The sequence below is a fragment of the Carcharodon carcharias genome, chromosome 9 (genome assembly GCF_017639515.1).
Source record: "Carcharodon carcharias isolate sCarCar2 chromosome 9, sCarCar2.pri, whole genome shotgun sequence".
NCBI classification, from domain to species: domain Eukaryota; kingdom Metazoa; phylum Chordata; class Chondrichthyes; order Lamniformes; family Lamnidae; genus Carcharodon; species Carcharodon carcharias.
The window spans coordinates 41,478,190-41,496,123 of record NC_054475.1 but is presented as its reverse complement, the minus strand read 5'-3'; the positions used below and the strand labels follow the sequence as shown (position 1 = coordinate 41,496,123).

The 17,934-nt window shown below is 40.5% G+C and overlaps 1 protein-coding gene across 7 annotated transcripts in view; it reads left to right on the top strand.

Moving 5' to 3' along the window:
* Window positions 1-17,934, top strand: part of LOC121282065 (protein phosphatase 1 regulatory subunit 12A-like) — a 301,831-nt gene that overhangs the window by 155,730 nt on the left and 128,167 nt on the right. For all 7 annotated transcript variants that reach the window (XM_041195472.1, XM_041195470.1, XM_041195471.1 and 4 more), the window contains exons 8-12: window positions 6,783-6,934; window positions 10,329-10,447; window positions 12,985-13,197; window positions 14,395-14,489; window positions 16,931-17,077. In XM_041195472.1, coding sequence (XP_041051406.1) covers window positions 6,783-6,934; window positions 10,329-10,447; window positions 12,985-13,197; window positions 14,395-14,489; window positions 16,931-17,077 — 726 coding nt within the window. The remainder of the gene's footprint in view (window positions 1-6,782; window positions 6,935-10,328; window positions 10,448-12,984; window positions 13,198-14,394; window positions 14,490-16,930; window positions 17,078-17,934) is intronic.

Sequence of the window (17,934 nt, the reverse complement as noted above, 5' to 3'; positions counted from 1 at the left end):
GATCCAAAGAAGAGACATATAACATTGCCACACAGCCTGAGGATTGGGAGCAGTTTATAATTCAGCAAAAGTGGAGAAAAAGATTGATCAAGAAGGGGAAAATGGAGTATGAGAGTAAACTTGTAGGGAACATAAAAACTGACTGTAAAAGAAGAGAAAAAGATTAGCAAAGGCAAATATAGGTCCTTTACAGTCAGAAACGAGGGAAATTATAATGGGGAATAAAGAAATGGCAGAAGAATTGAACATATATATTTTGGTCCTGTCTTCACAGAAGAGGACACAAATAATTTCCCAGAAATATTAAGGAACCAAGGGTCTAGTGAGAGGGAGGAATTGTAGAAAATCAGTATTAATAAAAAAAATGGTGGTAGAAAAATTAATGGGGTTAAAGGCTGAAAGATCCCCAGAGCCTGATAATCTACATCCCAGAATACTAAAGGAAGTGGCCCTGGAAATATTGGATGCATTCCAAAATTCTATAGACTCTGGAGCAGTTCCTACAGATTAGAGGGTGGCAAATATAACCCCACTATTTAAAAAAGGGAGGAGAGAAAAAACAGAGAATCACAGACTAGTTAGCCTAACATCAGTAGTGGGGAAAATACTAGAGTCTATTATAAAAGACCTGGTAACAGAACACTTGGAAAGCATTAACGGGATTAGACAAAGTCAGCATGGGTTTATGAAAGGGAAATCATGCTTAACTAATCTACTGGAGTTTTTTGAGGATGTAACGAGTAGAATAGATAAGGGAGAACCAGTGGATGTGGTGTTTTTTGATTTCAAGAAGGCTTTTGATAAGGTCCCACATAAGATGCTAGTGGGCAAAATTAAAGCACATGGGATCAGGGGTAATATATTGGCATGGATTGAGAATCAGTTGACAGACCGGAAACGGAGTGGGAATAAATGGGTCTTTTTCCAGATTGCAGGCGATAACTAGTGGTGTACCGCAGGGATCAGTGCTTGGGCCCCAGCTATTCACAATATATATAAATGATTTGGATGAGGGAACCAAATGCAGTATTCCCAAGTTTGCTAATGACACAAAACTGGGCGGGGTTGTGAGGAGGATACAAGGAGGCTTCAGGGCGATTTGGACAAATGTGGGTGGGCAAACATGGCAGATGCAGTATAACATGGGATAAATGTGAAGTTATATGCTTCAGTGTGAAAAACAAAAAGGCAGAGTATTATTTAAATGGTGATATATTGGGAAATGTGGATGTGGGTGTCCTTGTACGCCACTCAATGAAAGTAAATAGGCAGGTGCAGCAAGCAATTAGGAAGGCCTTCATTGCAAGAGGATTTGGGTTCAGAAGTAGGGATGTCTTACTGCAACTATACAAGGCCTTGATGAGACCACACCTGGAGTATTGCATGCAGTTTTGGTCTCCTTACCTAAGATAGGATATACTTGCAGTAGAGGGAGTGCAGCTAAGGTTCACTAGGCTGATACTGGGGATGGCAGGACTGTCTTGTCATATGAGGAGGGATTGGTTTGACTGGGCCTGAATTCATTAGAGTTTAGAAGAATGGGGGTGGAGGGGGGGATCTGATTGAAACGTATAAAATTCTAACAGGGCTAGACAGACTAGATGCAGGGAGGATGGTTCCCCTGATTGGGGAGTCCAGAACCAAGGGCCACAGTCTCAGGATATGGGGCAGACCATTTAGGACTGAGAGGAGGAAAAATTTATTCACTCAGAGGGTGGTAAACCTGTGGAATTCTGTACCACAGAAGGACGTGGAGGTTGGGTCACTGAGTATATTCAAGAAAGAAATTGATAAATTTTTGGAAATTAGGGGCTTCAGGTGGTATGGAGAGAAAGCGGCGATATGGCGTTGAGATAGAGGACCAGCCATGATCATATTGAAAGGCGGAGCAGGCCCAAAGGGCTGAATGGTCTACTCCTGCTCCTAGTTTCTATGTTTCTAAGATATGTCCGGGGAGCTCAGTCCTGTGATTTGCATATCCTGTGCTATGTGGGAAATCCTAAATGTTCCTGACGGTCTGCAATGACTAGTGTGCAGGAGGTGCCTCCGACTGGAGCAACTTGAGCTCCGGGTTTTGGATGTTGAGCGGCAGTTGGGGGCACTATGGTGCATTGATGAAGCTGAGAGGTTCGTGGGTAGCGCGTTTCAGGATGTGGTTACCCCGCAGCTTAAGGAAGTGCAAGCAGAGAGGGAACGGGTGATCGCTGGACAGGAGAAGGAGCAGACCAGGCAGGTAGTGAAGGAATCCCCCGAGTGCATCTCACTCTCAAATCATTTTTCAGCCTTGGCAAAGGGTGAGAGTGACGGTTCCTCTGTGGAGGCCAACCAGAGCCAAGGCCATGGCAATCTGGGTGGTCCAACTGCTTGGGTGGGTGAATGGGTGGGTGTGTGTGTGTGTAGGGGTGTGTGTAGGGGTGTGTGTAGGGGTGTGTGGGTGGTTGGGTGTGGGTGTGGGTGTGGGTGTGGGTGTGGGTGTGTGTGTGTGTGTGGGTGTGTGTGGGGGGGGCGGAGGAAGTAGCGTGGAAGGGCAATAGTGGTAGGGCATTCATTAATGAGAGGAGTAGGCAGGCACTTCTGCGGCTGTAGAGGTGACTCCAAGATGGTATGTTGCCTCCCTGGTGCCAGGGTCAAATATGTCATGGAACGGCTGCAGGGCATTCTGAAGGGGGAGGGTGAACAGCCAGAGGTCATGGTCCATGTTGGGACCAATGATATAGGAAGAAAGAGAAATGAGGCCCTGCAAGCAGACTTTAGGGCGTTAGATAGGAAATTGAAAAGCAGGACTTCAAAGGTACTAACTTCTGGATTAGCCCCGGTGCCACTTAGTAGTGAGTATAGAAACAGAAAAATAGAGCAGATGAATGTGTGACTGGAGAGATGGTGCAGGAGGGAGGGCTTTTGATTCCTGGGACCATTTTGGGGGAAGGTGGGACTTGTACAAGTTGGACAGGGAATGGGACCAACATCCTCGCGGGTGGTTTGCTGAAGCTGTTGGGGTGGATTTAAAATAAATTGATGGGGGAAGGGATCCTGAAACGTAGTTCAGAGGGGCGAGAAGCTGAGATGAAATTAGGAGTTAAAATGCTAGTAAGTGATTCTGGAAGGCAGAGGATACATAGGCTAGATAAGAAAGAAGTGAGTTTAGCAAGGTTAAGTGGAATATATTTTTAATGCAAGGAGCCTGAGGAATAAGACAGACGAGCTGAGGGCACAGATAAGCACGTGGGAGTATGATGATATCGTTATGACCGAGACTTGGCTAAAAGAACGGCAGATTTGGCAGCACAACATTCCTGGTTATGGGGTATTTAGACGATATATAGAGGGGAATAGAAGGGGGGGGGGTCACAAAATTGATCAAGGATTCAATTATAGTAGTGAGGAGGGATGATATCTTGGAAGGATCATCAAAGGAGGCCATATGGGTAGAAGTTAAAAAAAAAATACATAAGGGGCAAACATGCTGTTGGGTGTGTACTATACGCCTCCAAACAGTCAGGGATAGATGGACAATCAAATATGTAATCAGATTTCAGAGAAGCATAAGAATTATAAGGCAACAATAGTAGGGAATTTTAACTACCCGAACGTTAACTGGGATAGTTTTAGTGTGCAAAGTAGGGAGGGAGCATAATTTTTAAGTTGCATCCAGGGAGCTTTTTTGGCCAGTACGTAGAAAGCCCAAAAAGCAAGGAGGCAGTTCTGGACCTAATATTCAGAATTGCGCCCGGGCAGGTGGAAGGCATATTAGTAGGGGAGCATTTTGGAGATAGTGACCATAACTCAGTTAGATTTAGGATAGTTATGGAAAAGGATAAGGTTGGGCCAGGAATAAAAGTTCTAAACTGGGGAAAGGCTAATTTTACTAAGATGAGGTATGATTTGGCCCAAGTGGATTGGGAGCAGCTACTTGCAGATAAAATCATCAGAGCAGTTGGAGGCATTCAAGGAGGAAATAGCGAGAGTACAGGGCTGATATGTTCCCATAAAGACAAAGTGAGTGAGGGGGAGACCAAGTCCAGAGAACCCTGGATGTCAAGGTTAGGATTAGGAAAAAAAAGAGAAGCTTATGGAAGATACCGAGGACCCAATACAGCAGAGTCCCTAGAGGAGTGTAAAAAATGAAGGGGAGAACTTAAAAAGGAAATTAGGAAAGCTAAGAGAGTGCATGAGAAAGCATTGGTGAGTAGAATAAAGGAAAAACCAAAGAAGGTTTTTAAACATGTAAAGCTCAAGAGAATAACTAGGGAAAGAGTAGGGCCAATTAGGGACCGTAGAGGTAACGTGTGTGTGGACCGGAAGACGTGAGTACAATCCTCAGTGAATACTTTGCATCGGTCTTCATAATGGATAAGGACAATGCAGTATAGACATCAGAGTGGAGGACTGTGAAATGTTAGAGGACATTAACATAGAGAGGGGAGGTACTAGTTGGTTCAGTGGCCTTAAAAGTGAATAACCCACAGGCCCAGATGAGATGTATCCCAGGCTGTTTTGGGAGGCAAGGGAAGACATGTCAGGGGGCCCTGGCAATATTTTTCAAATCCTTTCTGGTCACAGGTGAGGTGTGAGAGGACTGGAGGACTACTAACGTTGTCCTATTATTAAAAAAGGGAGGAAGGGATAGATCAGGAAATTACAGGCCAGTCAGTGTAACCTTGGTGGTGGGCAAGTTACTAGAAAGAATTCTGAGGGACGGAATATATCTGCACTTGGAGATAAACAGATTAATCAGGGATATGCAGCATGGATTTGTTAAGAGAAGGTCGTGTTTGACAAATTGATTGAATTTTTTGAGGAGGTAAGCAGGAGTGTTGATGAGGGTAATGTATTTGATGTGGTCTATATGGACTTTAGCAAGGCTTTGGATAAGGTCCCTCATGGCAGTGGCCAAGAAAGTAAGAGCCCATGGGATCCAAAGCAAAGTGACACGTTGGATCCAAAATTGGCTGAGAGGCAGGAAGCAGAGGGTGATGATAGAGGGATTTTTCTATGACTGGAAGACTGTTTCCAGTGGGGTCCCTCAGGGTTCGGTGCTGGGGCCCTTGCTGTTTGTGATGTGCATAAACTGATTTGGACTTAAATGTAGGGGATATGATCAAGAAGTTTGCGGATGACACAAAAATTGCTAGGATGGTAAATAGTGAGGAGGATAGCCATAAACTGCAGGAGGATATCAGTGGACTAGTCAGGTGGCAGAGCAGTGACAAATTGAATTCAACCCGGAAAAGTGTGAGGTAATGCATTTGTGGAGGGCTAACAAGGAAAGGGAACACTTTGAATGGTAGGACTCTGGAAAGTACTGAAGATCAAAGGGACCTTGATGTGCATATCAGCAGACCCTTGAAGGTAGCCGGGCAGGTAGATAAGGTGGCTAAGAAGGCATATGGGATTCTTGCCTTTACTAGCCGAGGCATAGAATACAAGAGCAGGGAGGTTATGCTGGAACTGTATAAAACTCTGGTTAGGCCAGAACTGGAGTATTGTGTGCAGTTCTGATCACATTATAGGAAGGATGTGATTGCACTAGAGAGGGTGCAGAGGAGATTTACCAGGATGCTGCCTGGGCTGGAGGGGCTGAGCTAAGAGGGAAGATTTGGATAAGCTGGGCTTGTTTTCCTTAGAGCAGTGAAGGTTGAGACGGACCCGATAGAGGTGTATAAGATAGTGAGGGGCATAGATGGGGTGGATAGGAAGGCACTTTTTTAACAACCAGGGGAAATAGGTTAAAGGTAAGAGGTAGAAGGCTAAGAGGGGAGTTGAGAATTTTTTGCACCCAGAGGGTGGTGGGAATCTGGAACTCATTGCTTGAAAGCGTGGTTGAGTCAGATACTCTTGTAAGATTTAAGAAGTATTTAGATATTCACTTGCATTGCCATAGCCCCCAGGGCTATGGACCATGTGCTGGAGAATGGGATTAGTGTAGTCAGATCTTTGACTGGCATGGACACAATGGGCCGAATGGCCTCCTTCTGTGCTGTAAACATATAAGTCGATGAGCCACCTCCAAACTATAAGACACCTACTGACTCTTAAATCCACGACTTCCACTCTTAAGTGCCCCATCTGGCTCAGCAAATGCTAAGGGTATGTTTTCCAATATGACTACCTCTAGGCCAGCATGCTTTGCAAATTTCATTCAATGTAACTGCTTCAAGCAGGTGCCACATTTTTTGGGATTGCTTTTTTGCTCTACTAAATTAGTGTTAGAATGGCATAGATATTGTGGGTTATCATTTAGCTTTATTGTGCCTCTTACAATTGGTTCAAAGTATCTGATTGTGTTCTAAATTATTTTATTCTCTGGTTTTCACTTCTAACCAAATTCACTAAGATTATTTTGTCATCTTTTCCTCCATTGATTTTATCCCATTTTGTGACACAAAATGAAGCCCGATAAAAGATTCGAGCTTTTAAACCCACAATAAAAAAGGACAGTAATGATCCTTGCTGATACTCATTAATAAGCAGTTCATAAAAGGTACAGAAGGCAAGGTAATGGCTGGAAACATCTTTTTTTGCTCTGTCATCAAATTTGAACTTGGGAACTATTGTGAGAACTGTTGGCTGCCCATTCTTGAACTCAGTGTTTGCAAAACAGTGAAGCTCCACATTGCCAAAACGTTTTTAAAAAAAGTTATCCTCTGTAATTGCAGTGGTTACAAAATTAAATGCAAAGTTTTCTCCATCTCATTGTAATGTATTGTAGTAATTAATAAAATCAGTCATTTGAAGTAATTTGTACAGTTAAATGATATTGACCTGTTTCATCATTGTTACAGTAAAGACACTCTATTTTCTGAAGAAAAAGAAACAAAGTGCAAATCACCTGAGCAAGAAAAGGTTGATGAAGAGCGTAAAAAAGATGAATCCAGCAGCTCCAGTTCTGAGGAGGAGGATGATGCCACCGATTCTGAGTCAGACATAGATGCAGGTAAACTGAACACAGATGAAATTAGTGTAAAGCACTTTATAAAAATACAGGAAATTTGGAATGAACATTAATGTTTTATCTTTCAAATGCTCTTTTTTTTCCTTTCGGTAGTCCCCATTTGTCCCCCAGTTTTGAATAATTTCAGTTAAAAGACCATATGGTACAACTTTTGTATTGTGTGCATTTAATTATAGTACCCTTTTAAAGCAAATTATTCATTATAATTGGAAACAATAAAACATAAACTCCAATTTATGCTCAATGTGAAAAGCCAGTTTCTAAAATATTAGAGTTTATAGTCAATGAATCTTAGAGGGTAGAAGAACGTTCTGATACAGACAGGAGGGGGGTTAATTTAAATAGCACTAGTTTCTCCTCTTTATTTCCCCAATACCTCAGTTTTGGGTGATCCACTTTTCTCATAACCCCACTGCAAACAAGATAAGATGAATTCAAAGGGTTAGTTTATTTGCACGCACACAAAACGTGGGAGGAGGGTCGCAATGTCGCCTCCACGATGTGACAGTAAAGAGAGGGATAGAGAAAAAGATTTACAGTGCAGAAACCACAGAGAAAATAAATATTGGTTCACATGGGTTATAGAGTCCAGAGCCAAAGTACAATGAGTTGTTCCTTCATGGAGATCAGCGGGCTGAAAAGTGATGTTGACAATTCCCTTTTCTGGTGGTGTTGACTTCACAAGATGAGAGGCATGCAGAGGTGAATCAGTTTTGTAGATGATGGCGTAGAACTTCCAACAGGAGCAAGGTAGATGGTGACAGGAGTTCAACCTAGTCCAGAACTCCTTTGTTGTGATAATCAGATGTTAAACAGCAGACTGACCTTTTCAGTTCTGCAAGGCAATGTTAGTTGTTCTGCAAGCCAGAGGCCCATGTCACATAACTCCCACTTCTCCACCGTCTTTGACAAAGGATGTGTATCGTCATCTGAATTCCAACCACTTAAATGTCTCAGCCATTAGAAATTGAAAGGAAGGTTGTGGGGCCTTTGTCTTAGCCGAATATCCATCTCCTTCTGGCCAGCCTAGGTTATTAAATGCAGATGGCCTTTGCATAGCTCTCTTTGAAGTTAGGTTGTACAGTCTATAGGGGGTTGTTAGTAACTCCTCAGAGATAACGAGGTGTAGGTTTTCCTAAAACTGCCAAGTGGCTTCTTTTGTTTTGAGGTCACAGACAGATACAGTTTCAGCCATTTTGAAGGCCTTTGTTCAGTATTAAAAGTTTTAGAAATAGCAATGAGCATATATATATATATATTATATTTTATAAAAATATACAGTGAGATCTTAGACCCTCAACTCATTGTGCCTTTGCCTGCTCTTTGTTCGTGCTTTCTATGTCGTCCCACTCCTTGCTGTTTCCCCCACACCCTACAAATCTTTTTGAAGTATACATCTGATTCCCTTTCAAATTTACTGGTGAATCTGCTTCCACCACCTTTTCAGGCAGCTCATTGCATATCATAACTTGCTATGTTGAGAAAAAAAAGCCCCTCTCTTCCATCTCTAGTATTATTCTGATAAATATTCCCTGAGCCTTCTCCGATGCCTTGACATTATTCTTAATTTCTTCCTAGAATTGGACAGTATCTAACTGAGGTCCACCCAGTGATTTATAGAGGTTATCAGAGCTTTCTTGCTTTTTCTATCTCTCTAAAACCAAGGATCTCATATTCTTTTAGAATGTTTTAGTTTTAGGAAAGAGCTTGACTGTCTTTCTCAGTTGGAAGAAGTTCAGAGTTGGAGCATGGTAAGAAGCAGGACGCTTGTAATAATGTGTCACATAACTGACTTCCTGCTTGCCTCAGAATACTCAGGATCAAGACAAGATTTATTTCTGCACCATTCATGCAACTGACTTTTAAACTGTGCAGATTGTTTATATAGTTTTATATTCACATTTTAAATTCATTATTGCAGATTTAAAACTGCTCTTTGTGTTGCATAACATAGAAATTATCTGCAGATAAAATTCTTTACTACAATCTTCATTGTATTTAGAATTATGAGCTGAAATATAAAACAGGATAGTTTTTGTGTAGCACAATCCTGTGAATTTTATAGGAGTTTGTAAAGTGTTGAACTGTGTCAAACATCAATTTAGTCCATAAATTGTGTTCCTATATACAGTACGAAGACGCTGATTCTTTACTTTCTAGATAGAATGGAGATGGGAGCACAATGTTTAATTTCTTAAAATTCGCAGAAGAGTTGTATCTGTTTGAAACAGGCTGAACAGGATGAATGAAAATCTAGAATTAATAAAACAGCTTCATTTGACAGTAATCAGGACTCTTTTTGCATTTGAGGATTTCTTTTAATTGAAAGTGGCTGAACTCAGCAGTTAAAGTAGTGTTTTTTGGACAAAAACTTTTGGGAACTGAGGTTAAGAGTTTAGATTATTTATAACTGTATTTAGGGTTTTTGACATCCTAGTTTTTGTTTCTTCATATTTCCCGTACAAGCTGACTAATGTAACTAACAAGTGTGTTGATTAGTCATGCATCCAGCTATCTAGTAGATGTCTCGTGTCTCTGCTGTTTGAAAAAAAATGTTGATGCAGTACTGATTCAACACTAGCTGTCATTGGCAAATTCACAAAATTCTTTGATATTTACACATTATATTGTCATCTGCTGACCTTTCCTCCATTTTTCTTCAATCTGGTATGGAAAATTTGAAAATACAGCTTTGAACCCTGAATGGGCAGCTGGCTTCAAAACCCTAGTTTCAGATAACTGACTTAATGTTCTGATCATGTATCAATGCCATGCATTGCTGTTGTCAAACCTCAGCTGTGCACTTCTGATCCATAATTCTGGGCAGAAAAATGTCTGGGACAGTTGGATGGAGGAAGTGATAGGTCTTGGTGCTGTGAAATGCTGTCATTTTCTCAACTTGTTACAGTTCAGTCATCTGCATAACCATGCTTTATCAAAACCTTATGTACTTCATTATGGTGGGTCTTGTATGGCTTGGGAAGTTGGTTGTCAGGTGTTAGCAATTATATGACTCACTGAGCAGATTGTCCTAGATCCCTTATCAGTCCACTTCTTGCACAGGTAGTTACTTCAGCTGCTTCAGCACTGTTGGATTAACCTGTGGTCTGTGGGTGGAAGGCTGACTTTTCATTACAGATTGTCTTGATACTTTTTTTTTAAATCACATCCTTGTTTTCTAACTACCCTTCAGTTGTCATGTAAGTACTAACTTCAGTAAGCCTTGAATTGTTCATAATTTCTTGATGGGCCTGCAGTTACAATGTTTGAAATTGTAAGAGCATTCATCTCTTGGAGCTCCGATTGTGGGCTCTCTATTTTTAAATATACCTGTTCAAAATAAATCTTCAAAATTTGATTTCCTTTTATCCCACAGAAAAATCAAAACCATCTGTCAAAAATAACATAAATAGCAAATTGAACAGTAGAGGCTTGCAGCTTGCTCCAAATGCAGTACAGTCCATGCGATACACAACTACCACTGCAACAAGAAAGGTGAAGTTCAACTCTGGTATTTTATTCTGTTTTGTGTATTAAGGGGCCCAGGGCAGGTGAGCATTGGATTTCTTTCTGCAGATAACTGCCATGGATATTGGCACAGATTCATTTATAGACTGGATCTTTTTTTCTTTTACATTTCTTTCTGTAAGCAATGCCATTGGAGATTCACTAATGGAATTACAGTATTACTTTTAGATTGCTTGACCTAATTTTAAACATTATGATTGTCCTCTACATAAAAACAAAAAAAACTTCAATAACAACTTGCATTTGTATAGAATCTTTAAATAGGAAAATGTCCCAAAACATTTCCAAGATAGAAGAAAATAAATTAATGCTGAGACAAAAAGAAAATATTTGGAGGTAACCGAAAACTGAGTTGAAGAGATAGGTTTTAAAGAGGCTGCTAAAGTGTGAGTGGAAGGTTTAGAGGATTTACAAAAGGAATTCCAGAGCATTGTAAACATGGATGTCAGTGCTGGGATGAAGGGAAGGGAAATACACAAGAGACCAGAGTTGGAAGGACAGAGTTTGGAAATGGCTGTAGGGCTGGAAGAGATTAGGTAAAGAGGGTGAGGCTGTGAAGGAATTTTAAACATGAGAATTTGAATTTTGAGACTTTGCAGGACTGGAAGCTAATGTCAGGATGATGCATGAGTGAAACCTGGAGTGGGTTAGGATATGGGTGGTAAACTTTTAGATGAGCTGAAGTTGCTGGAGGATGAGAGATCATTGGAAAAAGTCCAGGCTTGAAGTGACAAATGCATGGATATTCATTTGAGTAGCACATGAGCTGAGGAAGAAGTGAAGGTGGGCAGTATATGGAGGTGTCTTTGTGAAGGAGAGGAAATTCGGTTGGAAACACAGCTCCGTGCCTGTGAACAATATTGTTTTTCCTAATGGGGGACCTTTTTCTCATTGCTTTTAGCTGTTCTCTATATTTTTGTTTGAAAAGGTATTAGTGAGAGCAGATGGGAAAGAAGTCTAGATGGCTTAGAAGCATGATTGTGCCTAGTATTGAGGGAAATTAATTATCATTTAATATCACTAAACAATGGTATACGTTAATGCAGTTTTCATATGCTGTCAGCCTCAGTTATTCATTCCAATTACCACATCACATGATGAGTCAACGCAGTTTGGGGCAGTCGCTGGATCCTGTCAACAAATATGCTGACACTAAATATTTTTGCATAATGTCTTTACCTTTGATATTTAAAGGTCAAATGCAGCCCTGTGGCAACTTTTTTTTTAACTTTGTGAAATGATCGTCTTCTCATTTATAGCTGCATTCCTTGCATTTTCCCTCCGGCTTTGAGTGCAGAATCTTTATTTTGTTCTCAACTCATTCCAGTCTTAAGGTACTTACTGGGAGCTGAGTCTAAACAGCAGTGTGCCATGTTTTTGTGCCAAATTCTTAGAAATATCTAACTGCAAGGTCAGCCAGCTAATAAAAGTCACTATAGGACATGTTCTGTCTAGCAAGACCAGCATCGGAAGACTGCGAAAATAGTCCCAGTTCTTTGATTTTTGGAATTGCTGCAGGTTGACTTGGAACAGAAGAACATTTAATCTCTGCTTGGTTTTCAAAGAAGAGTCTTGATTGTTGTGTAAACCTGAGAAGCACTGCAATAGTCATATTAATTGCTATTAGACCAGAATTTACACTTGTCATTGGCCATTTCCAGTGCTATATCATCAAATCTGTCTTCCAGTGATAACTGGAGCATCTATTATTACCCATTTCTAAATTGCTTATTACTGGTGAACAGCTAAACCTTAAAATATATTATAGCATCAACTGTAGTATCTTGCGTCTGTATGATAAGAAATCCTGTTACCGTGACTGTCATTCAAATGTTTTTACAATTTGCCCCTTTTCTATCCAATTTATTTCTGAAAATTTAATTCAGCAAGTTCACATTAGTGAGAACAAAAACAAAAATACCTGGAAAAACTCAGCAGGTCTGAGTTTCCAAGTATTTTTGTTTTTGTTCTAGATTTCCAGCATCCACAGTATTTTGCTTTCACATTAGTGAGACTTTGTTTGCAGTATTTGATTTTAGTCCTTTCCGATGGGGTACTTGTTGGAAGAGTGAGGTATCTCGATGTATTTACTCAGTGGTTAATTTGGAGTTGTGTTTCTGTTATCTTTACTTGTGGGACCTTGTGTGTAAATTGGCTTTGGTATTTGCCTACAATGATACAATTTTTTAAAAAGTAATCAATTTGTTGTGAAGAGCTATAAGGCATTCTGAGGATTAGATAAGGCACTGTTAACACAAGTTCACTTCAAGCTTCATTTCAGTAGTTTCGTTTGTGAAACCTGAAAGCTGGCTGCTTGTGACATTTTCTTTTTTTCATTTTAAATACTTTATATTAGATTTTTAAATCTTGCATGTTGTGGTAGAATTTAAAAAATAATAAAAATGTGATTCATCAAAATTAACCATGAATTGAAACTGCTTGCAGGTTTTGTGAAACAGAAAATTTGTAGAAATTGTACAGTTAACTTTTCAATCTTGTTACAGATTATTAGCCCTTTTATTAAATCTACTGCCAAAGATGAAGAAGGAAAAGATGAATCCCCAGCATCTTGGAGACTGGGGTTGAGGAAAACTGGAAGCCATGATGCACTGAGTGAAATCAGTAGTTCCCAAGCACTGAAAGAGAAGGACACATTTGGGATTATCCGGTCTGCTTCAAGTCCTCGTCTTTCAACCATAATTGATAACCGGGAAAAGGTACATTTTTTTATCACTTATTCTAATTCTGTGCAGAATAGTTAATAAATCTTTTACAGTGGCAGAAGTTGCAATAGAATATGATATCTGCCTGGTACTGTTGATTGCATTTTCAGGTGGATCTTATTTCCAACAACTCTGCAGTATAAGATCTTGTTCAGAAAACAGATCCTGGTCTTAGTAGATGGGCATGTTATTTGTTGAGGATTTAGAAATAACCCTGACTACAGATAATTCCATGAATTATTTTGATTGGATGCCTTGCAACATTTGTTAGAAAACTTGATAGGTCAATTACTTTGAGTTTTATTGGGATGTGACATTGGAGGAGCATTGTTACATGAGCTTTGAAATTGCTTTTGTGTTTTGCCTTTTGAAGAGAAAAAGTTCGAAAGATCGCAGGAAAGTTAATTGACTTTTGAGTCCCAGAAGGTCCTGGGGCCGAGTTTTCCTGTACCTCTGTGGTGTCAGGCAGACGTTGTGTACTGCATAAACAGTGACTTAAATCCAATTGTACTTCCAGTGGTTTTGAGCATGTCTCTTTGTCATAGGCCTGCCCAGGCAAGGTTAAAGATGGAAGTGCAACCATGGCCACCATGTGTGACCTACAACTGCAGGGATGGCTGCAGATATCAGGATCTTTTGTTTGCAGTCTTAAATTACCTGAACACCAGTGCCAAACCCTTTGCCCGATGGAAAAGAGATTTGTGTTGGGCACTATGATCTTTCTGTCTACCCTCTCCCTGGTACTCTGTTTAGGTACAGACTTTCCTCAAAATGAGTGCCCCTCTGGCATGGGCTTGAGGAAAGTGGCTTGGGAGTACTAGGGTGGTTGCTCTTCGCTTATGCCTGTTGTAAATGTAGGCATTCCACCCACATCATGAAGCCTTGAAAAATCCAAAGACACTTTAAAAGATACAAAGAGCTGGCAGAAATAAAAACAGAAAATGCTGGAAAAACTCAGGTCTGGCAGCATCTGTGGAGAGATTAATAGAGTTAATATTTAGAGTCCGTATGATGACTCTTCAAAGAGCTGGCAGTTTGAATCTTCGCCCTTTTCTGCTCTAATTTGCAAATGGAAACTGAGGCTTCCTCCAGGTCTGTTGGGAGTGAAAAGTGGTTTTTCACCCACAGGAGGCCAATGTGCCATTCATGGAATAATAATTGAATGCAAATGTTTTTGTTTTTGTCATGCAGGATAAAGATAATAAAACTAGGCTTGTGTATGTTGCACCAACAATCCCTAACAGAAGACTGCACAGCACATCTGATATTGAAGAAAAGGAAAATAGGTTAGTTCTATTTCAACTAATTTACCTGGCATTTCAGATCTGCTCTGCCCTTTTTAGCAACTGAAGAACTGTATACTGTTAATAAAGTAGGGAAGACCCTTGGCTTTTTTCTCCATGTGTGCATGTATGTGTATATTTAGCTAATCTTTCAAGTTGAACATGCTTATTTTAAGCGATGGTGTCGCTTTTCCAAGATAACTCACTTTGTATATAGCCTCGGTAACGGTAATTAGCCAAAGTCCACGAAGGATCATAGGCATCTCCATTAGAGAGAGACAAGTGGCTAGATAACTTGGGGGACACCACACTTCTTCAAATGTGAAGCAAGGCAAAGAGGCAAGTCTCCATGAACTACCAGAGCAGGTATTGGGATTGAACATGTGCCGTTGGGGTCACTCTGCACCACACTCTAGCCTTCTAGCCAACTGAGAAGTCAAGAGTATAGTTTTAAACTATTTGCAACTTTTGGTGATAATTGGTAATGGACTGTATTGTCTGAACCTTATAATCACATTACGTGTCATGATAACTAAATACGTACAACTTTGGTAGTACAGAACTTGAGTATCGCTGAAAAGAGACATGTTGAAGCTTTTCGTCTTGCACCCATCAGGACATTTGTAAGAACATCAGATGTAAAGGGAACAACAGCTTATACTTCATGAGAAGAGAGTGCTGATTGGTTGGGAAGTGGACTCTGCTAGTGGCATTGCCATGGAGAATGCACCACTTAATTGATGGCTGACAGTTAACTGCAAAGCTTTGTTTAAATTCAAACCAGGCAGGTTGACTCCGATTACCCTTCCAGGGTAACGTATCTCAAAAATTTGAACAACAGGTGAAGCTAGCTCTGCAATTGCAACACGAGTAGTTTTTGCCACTAAAGGCTGCCATCAAGCCAAAAAGAGATTCTGCCTATGAGACATACCTTTACATTTGGTATCCTTATGAATGCAAGAGGAAAAGCTTCGACGTATCTCTTTTTTCAGTGATATACAAGTTGGTCAGAACTTCAGTTAAATGAAATTCAGACTTATTGACAAATATTGGGGCAATTCAGCTTGGGGCTAGTTCTCGGTGATGCGTCGGCCTAGTCCCCACACTGAGTCAACTGAAAGACCCACAGCCCCACCTGAACTGGCCCAGCCCAAAGTGCCCAACCCCTGCTCGTGCACTTAGCACTGTTATTGCAGTATCCATTTTTATGCATCATTCTTTGGAAACAGATAACAGAAATTTTTTTTTTTCAAACTTTATTTTGTGTATTTCTTATTCATTGAATTTGGTCTAGGGTAGGCTACCTGATTTTATTCAGGAAAATCTGAAATCCAGCATTGTCTTTCTTTGTGCTGGGTTTAGCTCCAACTAGCGGAGAGTTTTCTCCTCGATTCCCATTGACTTCAGTTCTGTTAGGGCTCCTTGATGCCACACTCAGTCGAATGCTGTCCGGATGTCAAGGGCAGCCATCGTCACCTCTTGAGCTCAGTTTTTTTGGCCACGTTTGGACCAAGGCTGTAATGAGGCCAGGAACCGTGTGGCCTTGGTGGAACCTAAACTGAGCATCAGTGAGCAGGTTATTGCTGTGCAAGTGCTGTTTGATAGCACTGTTGATGACATCTTTCATCACTTGGATTGAAAGGAAACTGGTGGGCAGTGATTGACTGGATTAGTTTTGTCTTTTTGTGGACAGAAGCTACCTGGGCAGTTTCCACTTTGTCGGTAAATGCCAGTGTTGTAACTGTACTTGGAATTGCTTGACTATGGACACGGCTTGTTCAGGAGCACAAGTCTTCAGTACTATTGCTGGAATGTTGTCAGGGCCCATAGCCATTGCAGTATCCAGTGCCGTCAACCGTTTCTTGATATCACGGGGAATGAATTGAATTTGGCTGAAGACTGGCATCTGTGACACTGGGGACCTCACTTCTGGCTGAAGATGGTTGCAAATGCTTTGGCCTTGTCTTTTGCTCTTGTATGCTGTACTCCCCCATCACTGAGGTTGGGTATATTTGTGGAGTCGCCTCCTCCTGTTTGTTTCATTGCCAACCACCATTCACAGCTGAATGTGGTAGGATTGCAGAGCTTTGATCTGATCTGTTGGTTGTGGAATTGCTCAGATCTGCCTAACGCATTCTGATTCTGCTGTTTGGCATGCATGTAATCCTGTGTTGTAGCTTCACCAAGCTAACAACTGTTTTTGCAATATGCCGGGTGCTGCCCCGGCATGTCCATCTGGAGCCTTCATTGAACCAGGGTTTATCTTAATGCTTGATGGTAATGGTAGAGTGAGCGATGTGGCAGGCCATGAGGTTACAGATTAAATACAATTCTGATGGCTCACAGCGGATGCCCAGTTTTGAACTGCTGGATATGTTCTGAATCGATCCCATTTAGCATCATACTATGTGACTTAAGGCAAATCTTTTTTTTTGTGTTTAAAGGGAATCAGCAGCTAGCCTGGTACGAAGTGGTTCTTATACAAGACGACAGTGGAAGGATGACCTCAAGGATATAAATCATGTGGGAAGTGAAGGCAGCATGTCTGTAAATGCATCAACCACAAATGCAATGCCTTTGTATCAGCGAAGGTGAGCAAGAATAGGATTCTTGCAGATTACATAAATCATAATTTCAATATGCCACTTTTATCCAGCTTATTTTGTCAAAATTATAGCTAAAAGATGCACGGTTGAACAATTTTGTATCAATATTTTTAGATATTTTTGATTTGTTAATTTTTTGCATTTTACCTGGTTAAGAATTATTTTCAAAATGTATAGAAGTGCCAGAAATTCATTGAACCACCACCTGCTGTTTTTTTTTCTGGGCTGCACTGCAAATTGATGCATTTCATAATCTAGTAATCAAAAAAGATTTATTTTAACTGGGATTTTGTTTCAAGTTATATGTTGGGCAATATCAATTTCTTAGAGAAAACATAAAAGTTTCTCTAGCGGTGCAGTTACCTCATGCATATTTTTCAAGCATACTGTGACAGACTGCAGAATTTGGCTTCAAGCAATGGCATTGCTTTGTTATTACGCTCCTTGACATTCCTGAAGAGCCGATGAGTTGTCGTGGTGACTTTGCATCATTTGTCCTTTCAATGAGCGATGGTGCCAGTACAGAGATCTAAAATTGCAAAAGCAGGACACAAGAACTGAATTCAAAATTAACTAGTTGAACTGTGTAAGATGTTGCTGCTATCTTTACACAAACCAATTTAAAACAATCCGGATATAAAGATGGATAGAGAATATATTTGTTCTAAATTTGTGGTTACCAAATGTAGTTTTCATGACTTCACACAGTCAGCCACTATTTTCTTGTAATTATGTTTGCAAATCTGTTATTTCAACCAAGATTAGTGTAGCTTTCAGAGAAACTAAAAATAAGTTGCAGGTGATTCCATGATGGCATGGATCTGTGAAAGAAACTTGTGTGC